The following is a 14,660-nucleotide window of genomic DNA, read 5'->3' as shown; positions in this document are numbered from 1 at the left end:
TAAGAAGAATATTTTTTTTTGTCCTAAAAAGTCAAAAAATTTCTTTAAAAATTATTGTACTCATTGTCTAACATTTCAAAAATTTGATATTGTATTTTTAAAAAAAAAAAAACTTTATATATATATATATATATATATATATATATATATATAAAATCAATTATTATATATTTTTGTATAAATATATATTATTTTATTTATTTTTAATATATATTTTACATTTTAATATATATTTTATACATATAATTGATACTTTAATTTTATAATCTAAAATTTAAAAAAAATACGATGAATGTGTTAATAAAATTGTTTTACTATTGTGTATTGAGTAGTGAGATTTGAGAGTGAAGATTAGATTACATTAGATTAGTTTTGTTGGGTGCATGACATGACACAATAATGAAGTAATAGGAAATGATAGTTAAAAAGGTTTGAGAATTGTCTAATTCTAATATATTATCTGCTATGTATTTGATAGTTTAAGCGGTTTGAGCTTCTATTATATACATGTATTCTGTCACAATTATCATGCGCAATCTAAATGATACCACATTGATGCAATCAAACATCTAAAAATAAATGGTTTATGATAAAAATTTCTCCTTCATAAACCGTGGGAGCTTGCCACGGTTTACACACAAACCACAAACACCATAATCCGTGGTAGCTTCCCACGGTTTACATAGAAGTGTGAAAATGCACATGTACGTAAGGGATTTCTGTTTTGTGTATTTGAGTAAAGTTTTCACCCAATTTATTTATTTAGGTAAATTGCCCAATGATTTATGTTTACTAATTCTCAAACTCAATTTATTCATATGAAAAAAATTAATAATTAAAATAAGATCAAATATTTTAAATTGATTTTTTAAAAATATAATCGTAAATTAAATTAATCTTTTAATTGGTCAGATGATGATTTATCAATTTTCATCATGGATACGACAAAAAAAATTAATTTGATAGAAAGGGGTAAAAGAAAACAATAGAAAAAAAATTTATGTGTATTTAAGTTATCGTAGAATGATACAATATAAAATAGTATTTATAGGTATTAAGAACGTAATATCTTATAATAAATATTCAGATATGCTAAATAATTTTAATAAATATTAATTAATCATAATATATTTTAACCTAATTTATTGTTATATCTTTTAAAAATTAATTTAAATGATCTGAATTTAATCAAATTAAAAAAAAATATCCTAAAGTACTTGCTAGACAGGTAACAAGTGGCAACTGTTTGGTTTAAACTGGCCAACGAATTACCGACCAACCATGAATATGAAAGGTGCAGTTTACAGAGTTTTTGGAAAAGTAAATGTTATAGTGTCTAAAAAGTGATGTCTATTTACTAAAAATGATTAAAAATTATTATTTAATTTAAAAAATATAAAAATAAATAATTTTTAAAAATTCAAAATTTACTACAAAAATTAAACTAAGCAAAAATTAAACAAAAACTCATAGACACTATAGAATTAGCCTTTTGGAAATTTCCAAATTCCAAAACTGAAGAGCATAAAATGCGTGTGTAATGTGAAGTTGGACAAAAAGGCAGGTGTGAAAACTGAAATGGGTATGGTAGGTTCAGAAAGCTAATAAAATCTTGATGACTGAGCAACTTGGAATTTCAGTTTTCTTTGCAGAACTAATCAAAGTGTTTACACCACACACACGCCATGGAAGCTTCCTCTCTGACTCGGACGTATCCAAATTCAAACAAGTCTATAACAAGTTACACTAATACATCTACTCTCTCTCTTGATAATTCATTTCAAATTGCAAATGTAAAATTTAATTATTTTTATTGGTATAATAATATGTAATTTAATATTTGAATCATGTGAGATCATGATCCAATCTTAGATTACTTTTTTTCCATTAATATAAATAAAATAGAATCTAAGTGTATATTAATAAATTTGAAGTTTCAGAACAATAAGTTATATGGGTCCTATAATACTCTAATTAATCATAATTTATACTAACATGATTTTAAGCATCTAGAATTTTCGGTGTTTATTTTAAGATTATTGTTATTATTATTTTCCACTTTTTATATGGTAAAGATTTTTTTTTCCCCATTTTTAAGACTATTAACTTTTGAAGTCTTCGCTGTACATCAACAACTCAACAACCCAAACCCACCAAACCTCTTTATAATAACCTCCCTCTTCTCTAATTTCCTTGGCCACAACGATCATCACTTTGATCCATTCCCTTTGTTGGAATCCACAACCCAAAACTCAAAAGACATAAACAAGACTTGAAAGAAACAAAGATTGTAGCATTACCAACATGGGTAGAACAAACTTGATGCTGAGGATTGTGTTGTTAATCTCTGTGCTGAGCTCCATGATGTTTGGATCTTCAGCACAGACAACATGTAAAGGACAAACCTTTAACAACAACAAGGTGTATGCCACGTGTCGTGATCTTCCACATTTATCATCATACCTTCACTGGAGCTATGTTCAATCCACTGGAAAACTTGACATAGCATTCAGGCACGCAGGGATCACCTCATCAAGTAACTGGGTAGCTTGGGCTATCAATAAAAATAACGACTTGCAATCAGCCATGTCTGGAGCACAAGCAATTGTGGCTACCACAACTGGTGGTACCACAAAAGCATACACTTCACCAATTGCTAGCGCCAACACACAGTTGACAGAAGGGAATATCAGTTATGCAACCACTGGTGTGTCTGCTACTTATCAAGGTAGTGAGGTTACCATTTATGCTACTGTTACTCTCCCTAAGGGGACCACATCAATAGTCCATCTTTGGCAAGATGGTGCTATGTCTGGTTCTACTCCTCAGATACATGCTCAGAATTCTGCTAATCTTGATTCCAAGGAAAAATTGGATCTTGTTTCCGGTTCCAGCCAAGCAGGATCCAGTGGTGGATCACTTAGAAGAAGAAGAAATGTAAGTGCCTTCATTTCAGTCTTAATTTTAAAATTGGAAACAAAATTTTACTTTTCACCCATGTGAAAAGTTTGGATCTTTCTTGGTTTTTGTTTTAGTGTATAGGGTGGATAGGAAAATTAGGCAAATTCTGGCCTCCTAGGGATTACTGTATTTGTTGTATTCCTGTCCTAAAATAGTTATCAAATAGGCCATAAAGGTCCTCTTTACTTTATCTTTAGATTTAGATGTGAGAACTTTGTTTGATTCAAAGATCTTAAAAGTTTTCAATATATTTGCAGGTTCATGGAGTGCTGAATGCATTGAGCTGGGGGATCTTGATGCCTATTGGTGCAATAATAGCAAGGTATGTGAAGGTGTTCCCATCTGCAGACCCTGCTTGGTTTTACCTTCATGTGACATGCCAAACCTCTGCATACATTATTGGTGTTGCTGGTTGGGGAACTGGTCTCAAACTTGGCAGTGACACACCTGGTGTGACTTATCATACCCACAGAACACTTGGAATCATCCTCTTCTGCTTTGGAACCCTTCAGGTAATGAGATCCCCTGATTGAGTTTAGATTAAGATTTTGTCATGTTGCTATTATGATGTTTACTGACAGAAACATTTGTTGTTGGATGCAGTTGTTTGCTTTGCTTCTGAGGCCAAACAAAGATCACAAATACAGACCCTATTGGAACATCTACCACTACCTGATCGGATACGGCACCATAGCTATCAGTATTGTTAACATCTTCAAAGGGTTTAGTGCACTGGAGAAATCTGCTCAGGATCGCTATGATAACTGGAAGCATGCATACATTGGCATCATTGCAGGTTTGGGTGGACTTGCTCTCCTTTTGGAGGGTTTCACATGGATTGTTGTCTTGAAGAGGAAGAAAACAGAGGGAAAGATGTCACATAATGGAGCAAATGGTGCTAATGGATATGGGGTTAGGCCACAGAATGTGTAGGATTTTAGTGGTTAACTGGCTATACATTTGAGTTTTGATGTTGGAGCTTACTGTGTGTATATTTGCTCACATATATTGAGAGTGTAATTTTTAGGGTACTCCAAGCTGCTTAGAGCTTGGTTTTGGAGATTATTCTTTCATAGAAATAGTGAGTTCCTGGGGCGTGGTTCTTCTCCATGCTATTCCAGAGGATACTTTGTATCGGTTTCTTACTATTTGTATTTATTATTTACTTTTTTCTGATTACCTTTGAGTTTCAAGTGTTTTCTTTTTCTTTTTCTATTTTTTATCATGTTCTTCCTCAGGAAAATTTGTAGAATAGTAAGAGTTCTCAGTTCAAAGCTTAGATTCTTGGTTTCTCTTAATATGGCACATGTAGGTGAACCCTGACCCAGCTTGTTTCAATCTTTTGAATTGGTCAGATGAAAGGTATAGATGCTTTTATCCTGTCTCTTAACTTTTCTGATTTGCTTCACCTAACAAGAGCATCCGATAGTTGTTTAGTTCTTCGTTCCTTTCTTTGCCCTGTTCTTTTCACTCAGTTCACACGGCCTTTGAATATGTTCCATGTCAATCACTTTCTATAATTTAATGCAAGTTCATATTTTCACAAGAGCTTGAAAAAAAGAAAAACCAAAGCCACAAACAGAGGTATCAGGTATCACCAACTCGTTTTAAGATCAATGACTTGCTACTTGCAATTGTTCTCCTATCTCTGTCAAATTTTTGTTCTTGATACGGTATCAGCCACTAGCCTATACGAGACTATAACAATGGCCACATATGTAATAATAAAGTATTCCCTCTGTTCTGTATTGATGATGGTATTAATGTTTTTAGTATATTTATAAATCATTGTATCTTACAATATACTTAGGTATATTCATATAATTGTATCTTACGATGTATCTCAAGGCAATGCATAGCAATTTTTCCTGACATTTGTCTTTGTTTTTATACCAATGGTGCACTTGTCTTACGTGCTAAACTTTCATTGGTTGAATACACGAGACAGAGGAGTTGTATTTCTAAAGATGCAGAGTATAATAGTATATTATAATTTTGGTAAAGCTACAAAAGCAATTAGAAAATTGAGTCATCCCCACTAAGAATTATTTTTGCAAAAAGTGATGAACTAAACAAGGAACAAGGATTTATTTATACGGATGGATGGCATTTTCTCCTCGTCCTTTGACTAAATGGTAAATGTCTCACTCTGTTTGGCGCAGTGCTTCAACAAATGCATCCTTCAAGGAAGGGTTTGAAGCTGCTACCCGCTGAGCTGTTACATCAAATTCTGCACCAGAACTGAAGCAAACGAACCATTAGATTCAACCACAAGCATAAAATCTTTCGAAAGTATCTATGCAACTTTTTAGTTATTAGTTTTCTAGAATGATAATGACTCCTGCCACTGCATAAAGATTGCCACATTTCATGTCTAACTAACAACATTGTCGGAAGATGAATAAACATGTAAAACGTGAAATGGACAATGTACCTAACGGTTCTTAGACCATCTAGAACTTGGTAGGTTTTCCATTCGTTAAGAATAAGGATATCTAAGCAAAGTCACTTACGGATCAAATACAACACCTCCAGCTTCTGTAACAATGACAGCACCACCTGCCACATCCCTAGAAAAGGGGAAGACATAAAAAAAAAATAGAGGCCATGAGAATCACAACAGTGAAAAGCAGAGTGCCTGAAATTCATGCAGGAGAAACTCATACCAAGGACCACCAAAGCCAGTTTCATAGAATACATCCAGCCTTCCACATGCAATTCCACAAAGATTCAGAGCACATGAGCCACTCATTCGAAGAGATCTCACCTGACACAGAAAATGTGTTGTTATGGCAGTCAATCATATCATTTAGTCCTGGAGTATAGACTACATGGCAAGTGCTGGTCTTACCTTGGAAAGCAAGCTATTAATCCTTTTGGTAGAGGCGTCTAATGTTACTTTGTCACGTTTTGTTCCAGCCTGCTCACTCATTCAGGATGAAAAGCTTGATTAATTTCAAATTTGTCTTGATTTGAGAGGAAAACAATTATGAGTGAACTTCAGAGATGTCTACATAAGAATGTGAAATGCTATTTGTGTCATCCTATGTCAAGTTAGCATCATGACAACTAAGTTAATCTTAATAAGAGTGCTTTGCAAAATATAACAAAATGTTCGGATTTTGTTTTTTAGCTTTTAAGGTTTCACTTAACACACATAAGATTACAAAGGTTATGAATGTTTGAATGGCAATTGGCAAATAGCAACCAATACATGACACTCTAATCTAATTTGCCTGCCCAACATGGTCTAAAATCAATTTAAAACATCCAAGTTTTGAGGAGCACATAAAATTTATATATCCAAAACGGGGAAGTTACATGTATATAAAGCATAAAAAAATTTATTATCAGCAACAAATTTTGTTGAGAGATTTTTTAGACAGGGTTCTTCACCAACTGTATTAGAGATAAAATGATATCCAACAAAAAACATTGGAGTTATGTCAATATATGCATATTAATCATACTTTGGGAAATAAAACACATAGTGAGTATTACAATTTAACTGGGTTCAGCTTCAGCAGTGATGACCATGATGTAAGATGATACACAGTACCATCTCAACAAGAAAAACATACCAGTTACCGTGGATGAAAATACTATAACTACATATGGAAAGTTAGTCTGGAATAATTTGTGGAAAACGACTATCAAGTAACAATGTGGATCCCCTATTTAATAAAAACATAAAGTCATGGGATATAAAAGTAAAATGGAGCATTAGACCCAATAAAGCAAGTTCCGATACTCTTCTAGTAGTTCGAATTCAGTTACTCTGGTTAACTGAAAGGCCTTTTTTCACTTTATGCATATTCTCCATATTGAAGTTTTGCAGCAAACAATATTTCTCGGTTCAGTAAATGTCATTGGCACAAGTGTGTCCAATAAGGAGAGAGAGCAAGAGGGGAATCCATTTTATTGATGCAAATGAAATTAACAAAAGGAACAGATTTCATATAGTCAATGCAAACAGACTTGACATACCTCAGTTGCAAGAAGAGAGCTTATTAGATCAGTTTTTGTTGATACTGCAAAATATCAATGCATAAGCTTAGTGATTAAATCTAAATGAACAACAATTAAAAATATGAAGAGTAGAGAACACACCTTTTATGGGCTTCCCATTCAAAAAGGCACCTTTCCCATGGACTCCAGTGAAAAGCTACATACAAGAATTACAAATTTCATTTTATATTAAATTATAGAGGAAAACTAGTAACAAGATATGGAATAATAATAATCCAGCAAGTCAGTTCAGACACATCCAGTTCACTGAAAAAGCTATTGATAAATGGACAAGACATATCAATTGACTCCAATTTCCTATGACATTAATCTTGCTTTATTTCTAACAATTTGGCCAGTATACCAGAACCAAAAATGAAAACCAGCACAAGCAGAGTTATGTTCTAACAGTGAATAATTTTGCATATTTTTCTAACCTCAAGCGAAAACTTTGAACACATCATGGTCATCTACTTATAAACAAACTCTGCAGGAAGGAAAATTTCTCACCTCATCAATAATCGGATTGTAAACAACACCTACAGTAGGAACTTTTCCAATTGTAAGACCAATGGAGACACAAACAAAAGGAAACCTAAAGATAACAGAATTATCACGAATCAATACAGAAGCGCAAGTATATATATATGAACCCAAAAGATTGAGAACGGATAATTACCCATGAACAAAGTTCGTAGTTCCATCCAAAGGATCAACTATCCATGTGGGTTCATCTGTAAGTTCGGTAGTGCCACATGCAGCTGTGGTTTCCTCCCCTATGAACTAATCAATTGGAACACAGATTAAAATCACCTTAACAGAATAGAGAGTATAGATGCACCACTTGAATTATATGTAATAAAGAGGAAATGTTAGCCGGAGAGCAGAACCAATGAACCTTATGAGTGGGGTAAAGGTTCTTAAGATGATTGAATATGAGATCTTCACATGCTTTATCAGTTTCCGTGACCAAATCAACCTGTGCATCATCCATCACAATAAAAAATGTAAAAAAATTCCTTTGATGGTTTTATCAGTTACATGCTGCAGTAAGTGTCCCCATTATTACATACACAAAGTTTCTCCAAAAAACTTGTCACTCAATTTTTCTCCAATGCAACAAGCATGTGGTGTGCTGCCTTGATTATTAATTTCTCAAAAAATAATATTCTTTCATGGAATTATTAAACTTAAATCATAAGCTGGCATATGAAAGATTGAACTAGAGTAGCAGTTTTTACATTTAGCCTCGTACTTCCGGATCACGAAGCTTCACAATATCACATTGCGATGAATTTGACATAAATGTTGGAAGAAATTGAAGAGAATGAGAGAAATACCTGTCCTTTGTGCTCGACGTGTTTGGTCTGATAGAATCCTTTCCGAATAATCTAGAAACAACCATTCACGATCAATAGAAGTAAGCAACGAAATAAACAGAGGAGAGAGAGAGAGAGAGGAGGAGGTGAAGTTACGAAAATAACCTCGCCGGCTTTGCGAGCAGCGTCGACGGCAGATGCGAGGAAGTCGGAGAGGGAATCTGCAGCTGAATCCATACAAAGCAAACAAGTGAGTATAAAAATTCACAAACGCGTTCTCAAGTGTGCTCAGAGAGAGGTACCAGTGTCAGCCATTGCCTCGTTGATGGTAATGGAAACAAGAATGATGGAAGCTCTCTCTAGTCTCTACTACACACGCTCAGTGCAATGCACACTCTTCAATCTAAATCCTATTCATAAATTTAATGGTAAGAATTTTAATAAGGTTTTGTTGTTTTTTCGGGGTTCAGGTTGTAGACATTTTATTCACAAGTATATGAATTCTGAAGTATCTCTTACGCATAAATTTATTTCCAAATCAGATCATAAATTTTAGAAAAATTTTTATTTAGTAAAGTGCTATTATAAAATGTCATTTAATCAACTAAAACTTAAATATGCACCAATGGAGGGACTTGCATGTAATAAAACTTACTGATTTTTTTAATTAGAATTTATCATAATCATCTTTTCTCGCTATATATCTAAAAAAATGAAATTCTCACCTCATAAGCATATACTTACTTGAAAATATTCAAATCCTTACAAATCATTTATGCCTAGAGGAGTAATGAGTTACCTTTTTTCAATAATTCTGCTATTTGGTGATGAGTTAACGGAATATACCAGCATATCCTTAAGACAGAGATACGGTTAGGATTGGTACATTTGGACACCGCATCTTGTCTTCTTGCGCCCTAATGAAGCTTCCCTCAGCCACAAATGAAAGAACCTACCCAATGACCAAATACAATTAGGAACATCATCATATAAAATAAAATGAAGGAAACAACCCTCCAAAAGGAAATAAGAGGCACATTGTCTATCTTTGATTGGACTTTTTGGCTTTTGGAAAGATGGGCATAAGAACCACTTTAGTCTATTATTGAGTGCCGACCGAAAAATGAACTCATATCCATTGTTGATTCTAACTTTAACAAGTGTGTAGAAAAAATGTGTACGCAACTCAAACAAGCTTCTAACAGAACGCCAGGGTGTCTTGACTCAGAATTGATTCCAAATTCCCAATCGTAGTCAACATGCCATGGACGCCGACCACTGGTGAATTGACTCCACTAGGTGATTATTTTTGCATGGATCACGTGTGGGAACACTATCTAATTCAACTATAATACAGCCTACTTAAACTTGGTTGAACACTAACAAGTAACGAGCCTCTACAAAGTACAAACCGAAACCGGTTCAGCAAGTAGATAAAAGGTAAAAACGCAATCATAATCAAGTTAAAGATAATTGGTCAAGCAAATTTGAGAAAGGTCATATTGCATGACCTGGTACAGTTTACCATTTACAGGGTAGCTAGGATGAGTTGTTTGCTAATAATAATACATTGGAAAAAACATAAACCATATGAAGCTAACACTTCGGCAATTTATTTGTTTACTATGATACAAGGAACGTGGTAAAATTACATAACGGAAGCATCGAAAAAGCTGTAGTTACTAAATGATATTCTCATCTTGAAGAAGTGAAGACTAACACAACTATTACAACACACAATTGCCACTTGTCTCACGCGCGCTGTTCCTTCAGTTCTAGAGCAGCAATTTCCCTCATAACCTGAGCTTTGTCAGCCTCGAACTGTTCATCCTCTGCACGATGCCAATAAATATGAGATTATGGGAGAAAAACAACTATTCATACCATTGAAGAAACTACAAATTCTTAAGAAATGGCATATTTCTTACCTTTTTCAAGTTTAAAGTCCTCCAATAGTCTCAGAATTTTGCTTTTGTTTGCGACAAGTATGCTGATGATATCAGCTGGTTTGTTTTGGTTAGCAGCAAATAGCTGTTATGACAAGCATATATCAATGATGGCAGCGGAAAAAGAATAACCATTTCCAAATATCAAAATTATAGTACCTTGAAAACATGAAATGCTTCTATCTGTATGCTCTTGCTTGTCTCCTGCGGATAGGAAAATAAGCAATAAGCCAATAGCTAGTTAGACCTACTTTAAACATACATCTATATGACTAGATCCTTGAATTCCTTTTCTGAATTAAACATAGTGATCGTTCAGGACAAAACTTAATTTGGACATTTGTCTTTAGTATACAAATCCTGATTCCTAGTGATTAGAAAAATCAGGGAGAGTAGCAGTGAAGCTAAGACTTAGAGGTGACATATTTTGACAGAAAGATACATCAACATTCAACACTGACTAAAAGCAACATAATAAAGGAAATTAATACAACACATGCATAAGAGATACAGGGTTGGCAACACATAAGCAAGAAGTTAAGTACCACGACATCTCATCAAGTTTTTGGTAAAGGACCATACTCTTAGAAGATTCATCAAAATCCTCAAGTTGTCTCTTGAGCTCACGTATCGTGTCATCACCACTGAATTTGAACGATCAAGTAACATATCTCCCAACAACTGTGAAAGTGAAAGTAATCAATTCAACTATTATGTATGCATCAATGAAACATAAGTAACATAATAAAAATGGTGAGAACAGTGCATTGACATATTACATATGGATGATAACAAAGAGTGCAAAGACCAACTAGCCAATGACCCAAATTCCAAAAGCCAAAAACAGGAAACCATTGTACTAGGAAGAAACTTGTTGGGCATTTTATTTTTCAAAACATTTGTTGGTTTAATGAACACTAATCGAAGTTAAAGTTTCAACACGAATAGTAGCTGAAGCCAAGATGACTGCATGCTTGCGTTGTTCACTCAACACTCTAATAAGTTACAATTGAGATAAAGCCCGAACTTATATCGCACCTTGACAGCTTGGCGCCTTGTAATGTAATTGGAAGATTCCAACAGCTTAGAATTATATTCTGCAAAAAACTAAAAGCAGAAAAAAGTAGTGAGTGATAGTTGAAAATGATTATGTTCTCCCTTATTTATACATGGATTTTTTAAATATTATAATATCTTGAGGAGGTTTAAACTTAGGTCGATGAGCAACCTACCCATTCATAATTTTTAGAAAGGAATTCTGCTACAGTAGATTTATGTCTTGTCAAGAGTTCCTGAAACAAGATAACACAGTATAATGTAAGATGTATTGCAAAAGTTTGTGCACCACACAATGATGAAATAGTGACCATTAGTTCTTTCAGATGTAATCCACCTTAAAAGTTGCTGCAGCATCTGCAGCAATGTCGAAATTTGGGAGTTGAATATAGTCAAAAAACTTCTTCATGTGAGGAGAGTTCAGAACATATCTGATATGAAACCGTGAAGAGTTAGAGCATCACAAGAACTACGGTGGAACAAATATCATAGTTAGACCCTCTCTTTCTTTTCTAATTCTAGAGCACAATTCTCTGTATGAGTTCCTGTAGAGCATTTTGCATAAATCTCCAAAAGATGCAAGCATACGCAATATAGGAACCAAACATGATTGTATATGACTAGATGCAATACTATTCTAATAAAGAATATAACCCTGACCAAAATAATTGTGTTTCAAGCTGTCATTATGAATAGCCTAGAGCTTGAAATCACACAAAAGAAATTGAAATCTGATTCTTTTTCCTTACTTTGCAACAATCTGGTGTCTTATGCACTCTCTCAGCATTGCACCATAGTGTAAAGCCATGTCTGAGTTTTCGTACCTAAAAAAAGCAAAATAGCACTTAGTGGCATATTAAAATCAGATCGCAAGTTCATGACAATCATGATAAGAAACAAACGAAATCACATGACATAACAAAACATGAACAAAGATAATTGATAACCAATTCCCAACCAAGATTTACAAAACCTGATGATCAGGAATTGGGATTGCCATGAATAATTCACACATAAACATTAAATTTTCTCCTGATGCTTTGAAATAAATTTAAAATTTTTTCCATTGACTTGTTCAAGTAGAAGAGTCAACCAAACAGACTAGAGAGCTTACTAGAAAAAAAAAAAAAAAATCAGGAAACCAGGATATTCATAAAATGAATACTTACCCAAGAATCAAAATATCCATAAGATCCATATTTGTCTCTAGGTAATCAGATGCAATCAACTTAGAATGAACTTGTTGCCTTTGTAAATTTGCAACAACTTGAGTGACATCCTTTCTAGACTGGAAAATCCCAGAGTGACGTTAGCAAACAGTAAACAAAGTCTAGCATTAAGACAAAGATTCATGTCTGCAGTTTGGTTAATATGCTAGTTAGTCTGCATTACTCACTAGTCACTACCCAGATGATGCAAAGAATGCTATAAATTTAATGAGCATTCAAATCCTATATAAAGTGTACAAGCAAATAATAACAGCAACAGACAAGTAAACTAATTAGCATATTAACAATGCTACACATATCTGGATGTCTCTTGAATTTCCTTATTACCTCCAAATTCAATTTGGGAAGGCATTTAATGAGGAGTCGCAACGTGTTCTCCCTGAAGAACTCCTGGGTCAACTGTGCACAGGCCTCTGAGACTGGCTCAGATTCACTATTTCCATACAGGATCGACTTTAGCTCCCTGATATTTTTATACAGCTCGGACATCTGTTGTTTGATGCATCACACAAGCAAAATAAATATCAAATAAGGGTGTTAAAGAACTAACCGAAAAAAGAAAAAAAAAAACATAATCCAAGAGTATGGACTCCAGCCACAAGCACGTACTTCTTATGCATGTCAAGCACAATTGGATATTTACATTTAAGATTTAGCAAAACCAAACTAAGAAACCAACACTATATTAAACACGTCCCAGCAGGACAGCCGGAAGAAAATGCAATGGCAAGCATCAATCAATAATAAATTCAATATTAAACAACAACAGCCAGCTGCAGCAATCAACTATACTTGCTCTAAATCAACTGCAAAATGGAGAATATCAATAACTCAAATAGAAACAAGTGAGATTAAAACCAAGTCATAGCAAGTTACAATAGTTCAATGCTCGTAGCTCAAGAACATTAACGAACTACCAAAACGGGAAAGAAATCTTCGTGATACAAAGATCGGTTCTATAAGATTCCAGCACATTGCTGAAATGAAATACGCATCAACAGGAACTCAAAAGCCAAGCCCAAAATAAATAAATAAATAAATAAAATCACCACAAAAAGAAATAAAAGGAAATAAATAAATAACTGGAAATGCAACGAAGATAGAAAGAGAGGAGCACCTTCTCTTCGCGCTTGCTTTCACGCGTGTCGGCGGCGCTTTGATCGACGAAGAGAAGAAGCTCCCGCGTCTGCCGCACGACGTCGACGGGTGTGCGGGGCTTGGACTTGAACAATCCCTTCATCTTCTTCTTCTTCTTCTTCTACTTCCACTTCCAAAGAAGCTCACACTATGAACACTACTGCTACAGTTACTTGGCACTTTCTCTGCAACTGTCTCAAGTCCACACAGCAATTAGGGTTTTGTGAATCTGTGAGAGAGGAAAGGAAGAAGATCAGCCACGAGATTTTAATTTTATGTGTTGAGATATTTTTTGTGAGGGGGGAAAGTACATGGATGCGAACGGTTACAGATTTGTTATGTCAGCTGAAGGAAGAGGAAACGTTTTTAGCCGCTTCATCTTTTTGCTTTTTCATGCCCATCATATTATTTTTAAGTTTTGACCGCCCACTTTTGAGTAAAACTAACTCAACAAATTTTCTTTTTCAAAAGGTGCTACACAGTTTGGAAAAAACAGATTGCCGCTGCTGCTACCTACACAGCACATGATCCTGTTCTTTCTGCCGCTAAAGGATAAGTAGCCCATTGCATATTTCAATTCTTTGACTTCAAAATAGTGTCGTCTCTTTTTAGATGTATTTTTATTAAAAAAAAAATGCTATTTGTACATCAAAATTAGCCACTAAAATCAGCCACTAATGTACTTGTGTATAAATACATGTGTGGTTTAATTTATTTTTAATGTGTATTTATATTTCAGCATATATTTTATGCTGATAACTGACTTTGGTAGCTGATTTTAGTGTACACATAGCATAACTCAAAAAAATATATATAGGTATTAAGTAAGAAATTTCATTTAATATCATAAATTGAAAAAATTAAAACTATAAATTGTACTTTTCTTAAGCAGATAAGTTTTAATTATTTTTTATGTTGTGATAAAGATATAGATAATCACTTATGATTTGGGCAGTTAACTTTTTCAATATCAAAGAATCACTTTTTTAAGACAAAATTAAATA

The 14,660-nt window shown here is 34.0% G+C and overlaps 3 protein-coding genes across 10 annotated transcripts; 1 reads left to right on the top strand and 2 right to left on the bottom strand.

The window, feature by feature from the left end:
• The first annotated feature begins 1,558 nt into the window (after positions 1 to 1,558).
• LOC112741305 (cytochrome b561 and DOMON domain-containing protein At4g17280) lies at positions 1,559 to 4,154 on the top strand. The gene is made up of 3 exons (XM_025790227.3): positions 1,559 to 2,937; positions 3,219 to 3,473; positions 3,565 to 4,154. The coding sequence occupies exons 1-3, from the start codon at positions 2,305 to 2,307 to the stop codon at positions 3,892 to 3,894; spliced, it is 1,218 nt and encodes a 405-aa protein (XP_025646012.1). The 5' UTR covers positions 1,559 to 2,304; the 3' UTR covers positions 3,895 to 4,154.
• Positions 4,155 to 4,914: 760 nt separating this feature from the next.
• Positions 4,915 to 9,480, bottom strand: LOC112741308 (inositol-phosphate phosphatase). Of its 3 annotated transcripts, XM_025790231.3 has the most exons (14): positions 9,326 to 9,480; positions 9,088 to 9,240; positions 8,591 to 8,698; positions 8,454 to 8,515; positions 8,310 to 8,360; positions 7,868 to 7,948; positions 7,649 to 7,752; positions 7,480 to 7,564; positions 7,072 to 7,126; positions 6,949 to 6,992; positions 5,813 to 5,881; positions 5,628 to 5,728; positions 5,475 to 5,531; positions 4,915 to 5,202 (listed from the first exon to the last, which is right to left on the bottom strand). In XM_025790231.3, exons 3-14 carry the CDS (start codon positions 8,601 to 8,603, stop codon positions 5,106 to 5,108), a joined length of 819 nt encoding a protein of 272 aa, XP_025646016.1. In that variant the 5' UTR covers positions 8,604 to 8,698; positions 9,088 to 9,240; positions 9,326 to 9,480; the 3' UTR covers positions 4,915 to 5,105. The 3 variants fall into 3 exon arrangements, with proteins under 3 accessions (XP_025646016.1, XP_072071562.1, XP_072071561.1); XM_072215461.1 differs by lacking the exon at positions 9,326 to 9,480 and having other exon boundaries at positions 9,033 to 9,107; XM_072215460.1 differs by lacking the exon at positions 9,326 to 9,480 and having other exon boundaries at positions 9,014 to 9,104.
• A 271-nt stretch (positions 9,481 to 9,751) lies between these two features.
• LOC112741306 (putative MO25-like protein At5g47540) lies at positions 9,752 to 14,264 on the bottom strand. Of its 6 annotated transcripts, none has more exons than XR_011871630.1 (12): positions 13,968 to 14,264; positions 13,637 to 13,885; positions 12,847 to 13,008; positions 12,460 to 12,578; positions 12,040 to 12,114; positions 11,628 to 11,721; positions 11,467 to 11,526; positions 11,273 to 11,341; positions 10,780 to 10,915; positions 10,394 to 10,438; positions 10,217 to 10,319; positions 9,752 to 10,120 (listed from the first exon to the last, which is right to left on the bottom strand). XR_011871630.1 is itself a non-coding variant. In XM_025790230.3 (12 exons), exons 2-12 carry the CDS (start codon positions 13,757 to 13,759, stop codon positions 10,041 to 10,043), a joined length of 1,029 nt encoding a protein of 342 aa, XP_025646015.1. In that variant the 5' UTR covers positions 13,760 to 13,885; positions 13,986 to 14,245; the 3' UTR covers positions 9,752 to 10,040. The 6 variants fall into 6 exon arrangements, 3 of the variants coding, with proteins under 3 accessions (XP_025646015.1, XP_025646014.1, XP_025646013.1); XR_011871631.1 differs by having other exon boundaries at positions 13,986 to 14,245; XM_025790230.3 differs by having other exon boundaries at positions 10,817 to 10,915; positions 13,986 to 14,245.
• Positions 14,265 to 14,660: the final 396 nt, after the last annotated feature.

This window comes from Arachis hypogaea, chromosome 14 (assembly GCF_003086295.3).
Source record: "Arachis hypogaea cultivar Tifrunner chromosome 14, arahy.Tifrunner.gnm2.J5K5, whole genome shotgun sequence".
Taxonomy (NCBI): domain Eukaryota; kingdom Viridiplantae; phylum Streptophyta; class Magnoliopsida; order Fabales; family Fabaceae; genus Arachis; species Arachis hypogaea.
The sequence above is the reverse complement of the archived record's forward strand: the minus strand, read 5'-3'. Positions and strand labels throughout refer to the sequence as shown.

Bases quoted from the DNA above. Each gene is read 5' to 3' on its own strand.
- LOC112741306 (XM_025790230.3), bottom strand. From the start codon at position 13,759: ATGAAGGGATTGTTCAAGTCCAAGCCCCGCACACCCGTCGACGTCGTG. The intron at 11,722-12,039 runs GTAAGGAAAAAG...GTTTCATATCAG, and splicing joins AGACACCAGATTGTTGCAAA to ATATGTTCTGAACTCTCCTC. The intron at 10,439-10,816 runs GTATGGTCCTTT...TCCTATCCGCAG, and splicing joins TTTTGATGAATCTTCTAAGA to GAGACAAGCAAGAGCATACA.
- LOC112741308 (XM_025790231.3), bottom strand. The intron at 7,127-7,479 runs GTGAGAAATTTT...TCTTGTATGTAG, and splicing joins ACAATCCGATTATTGATGAG to CTTTTCACTGGAGTCCATGG. The intron at 5,532-5,627 runs GTATGAGTTTCT...CCCCTTTTCTAG, and splicing joins ACTGGCTTTGGTGGTCCTTG to GGATGTGGCAGGTGGTGCTG.
- LOC112741305 (XM_025790227.3), top strand. From the start codon at position 2,305: ATGGGTAGAACAAACTTGATGCTGAGGATTGTGTTGTTAATCTCTGTG. The intron at 2,938-3,218 runs GTAAGTGCCTTC...ATATATTTGCAG, and splicing joins CACTTAGAAGAAGAAGAAAT to GTTCATGGAGTGCTGAATGC. The intron at 3,474-3,564 runs GTAATGAGATCC...TGTTGGATGCAG, and splicing joins TCTGCTTTGGAACCCTTCAG to TTGTTTGCTTTGCTTCTGAG.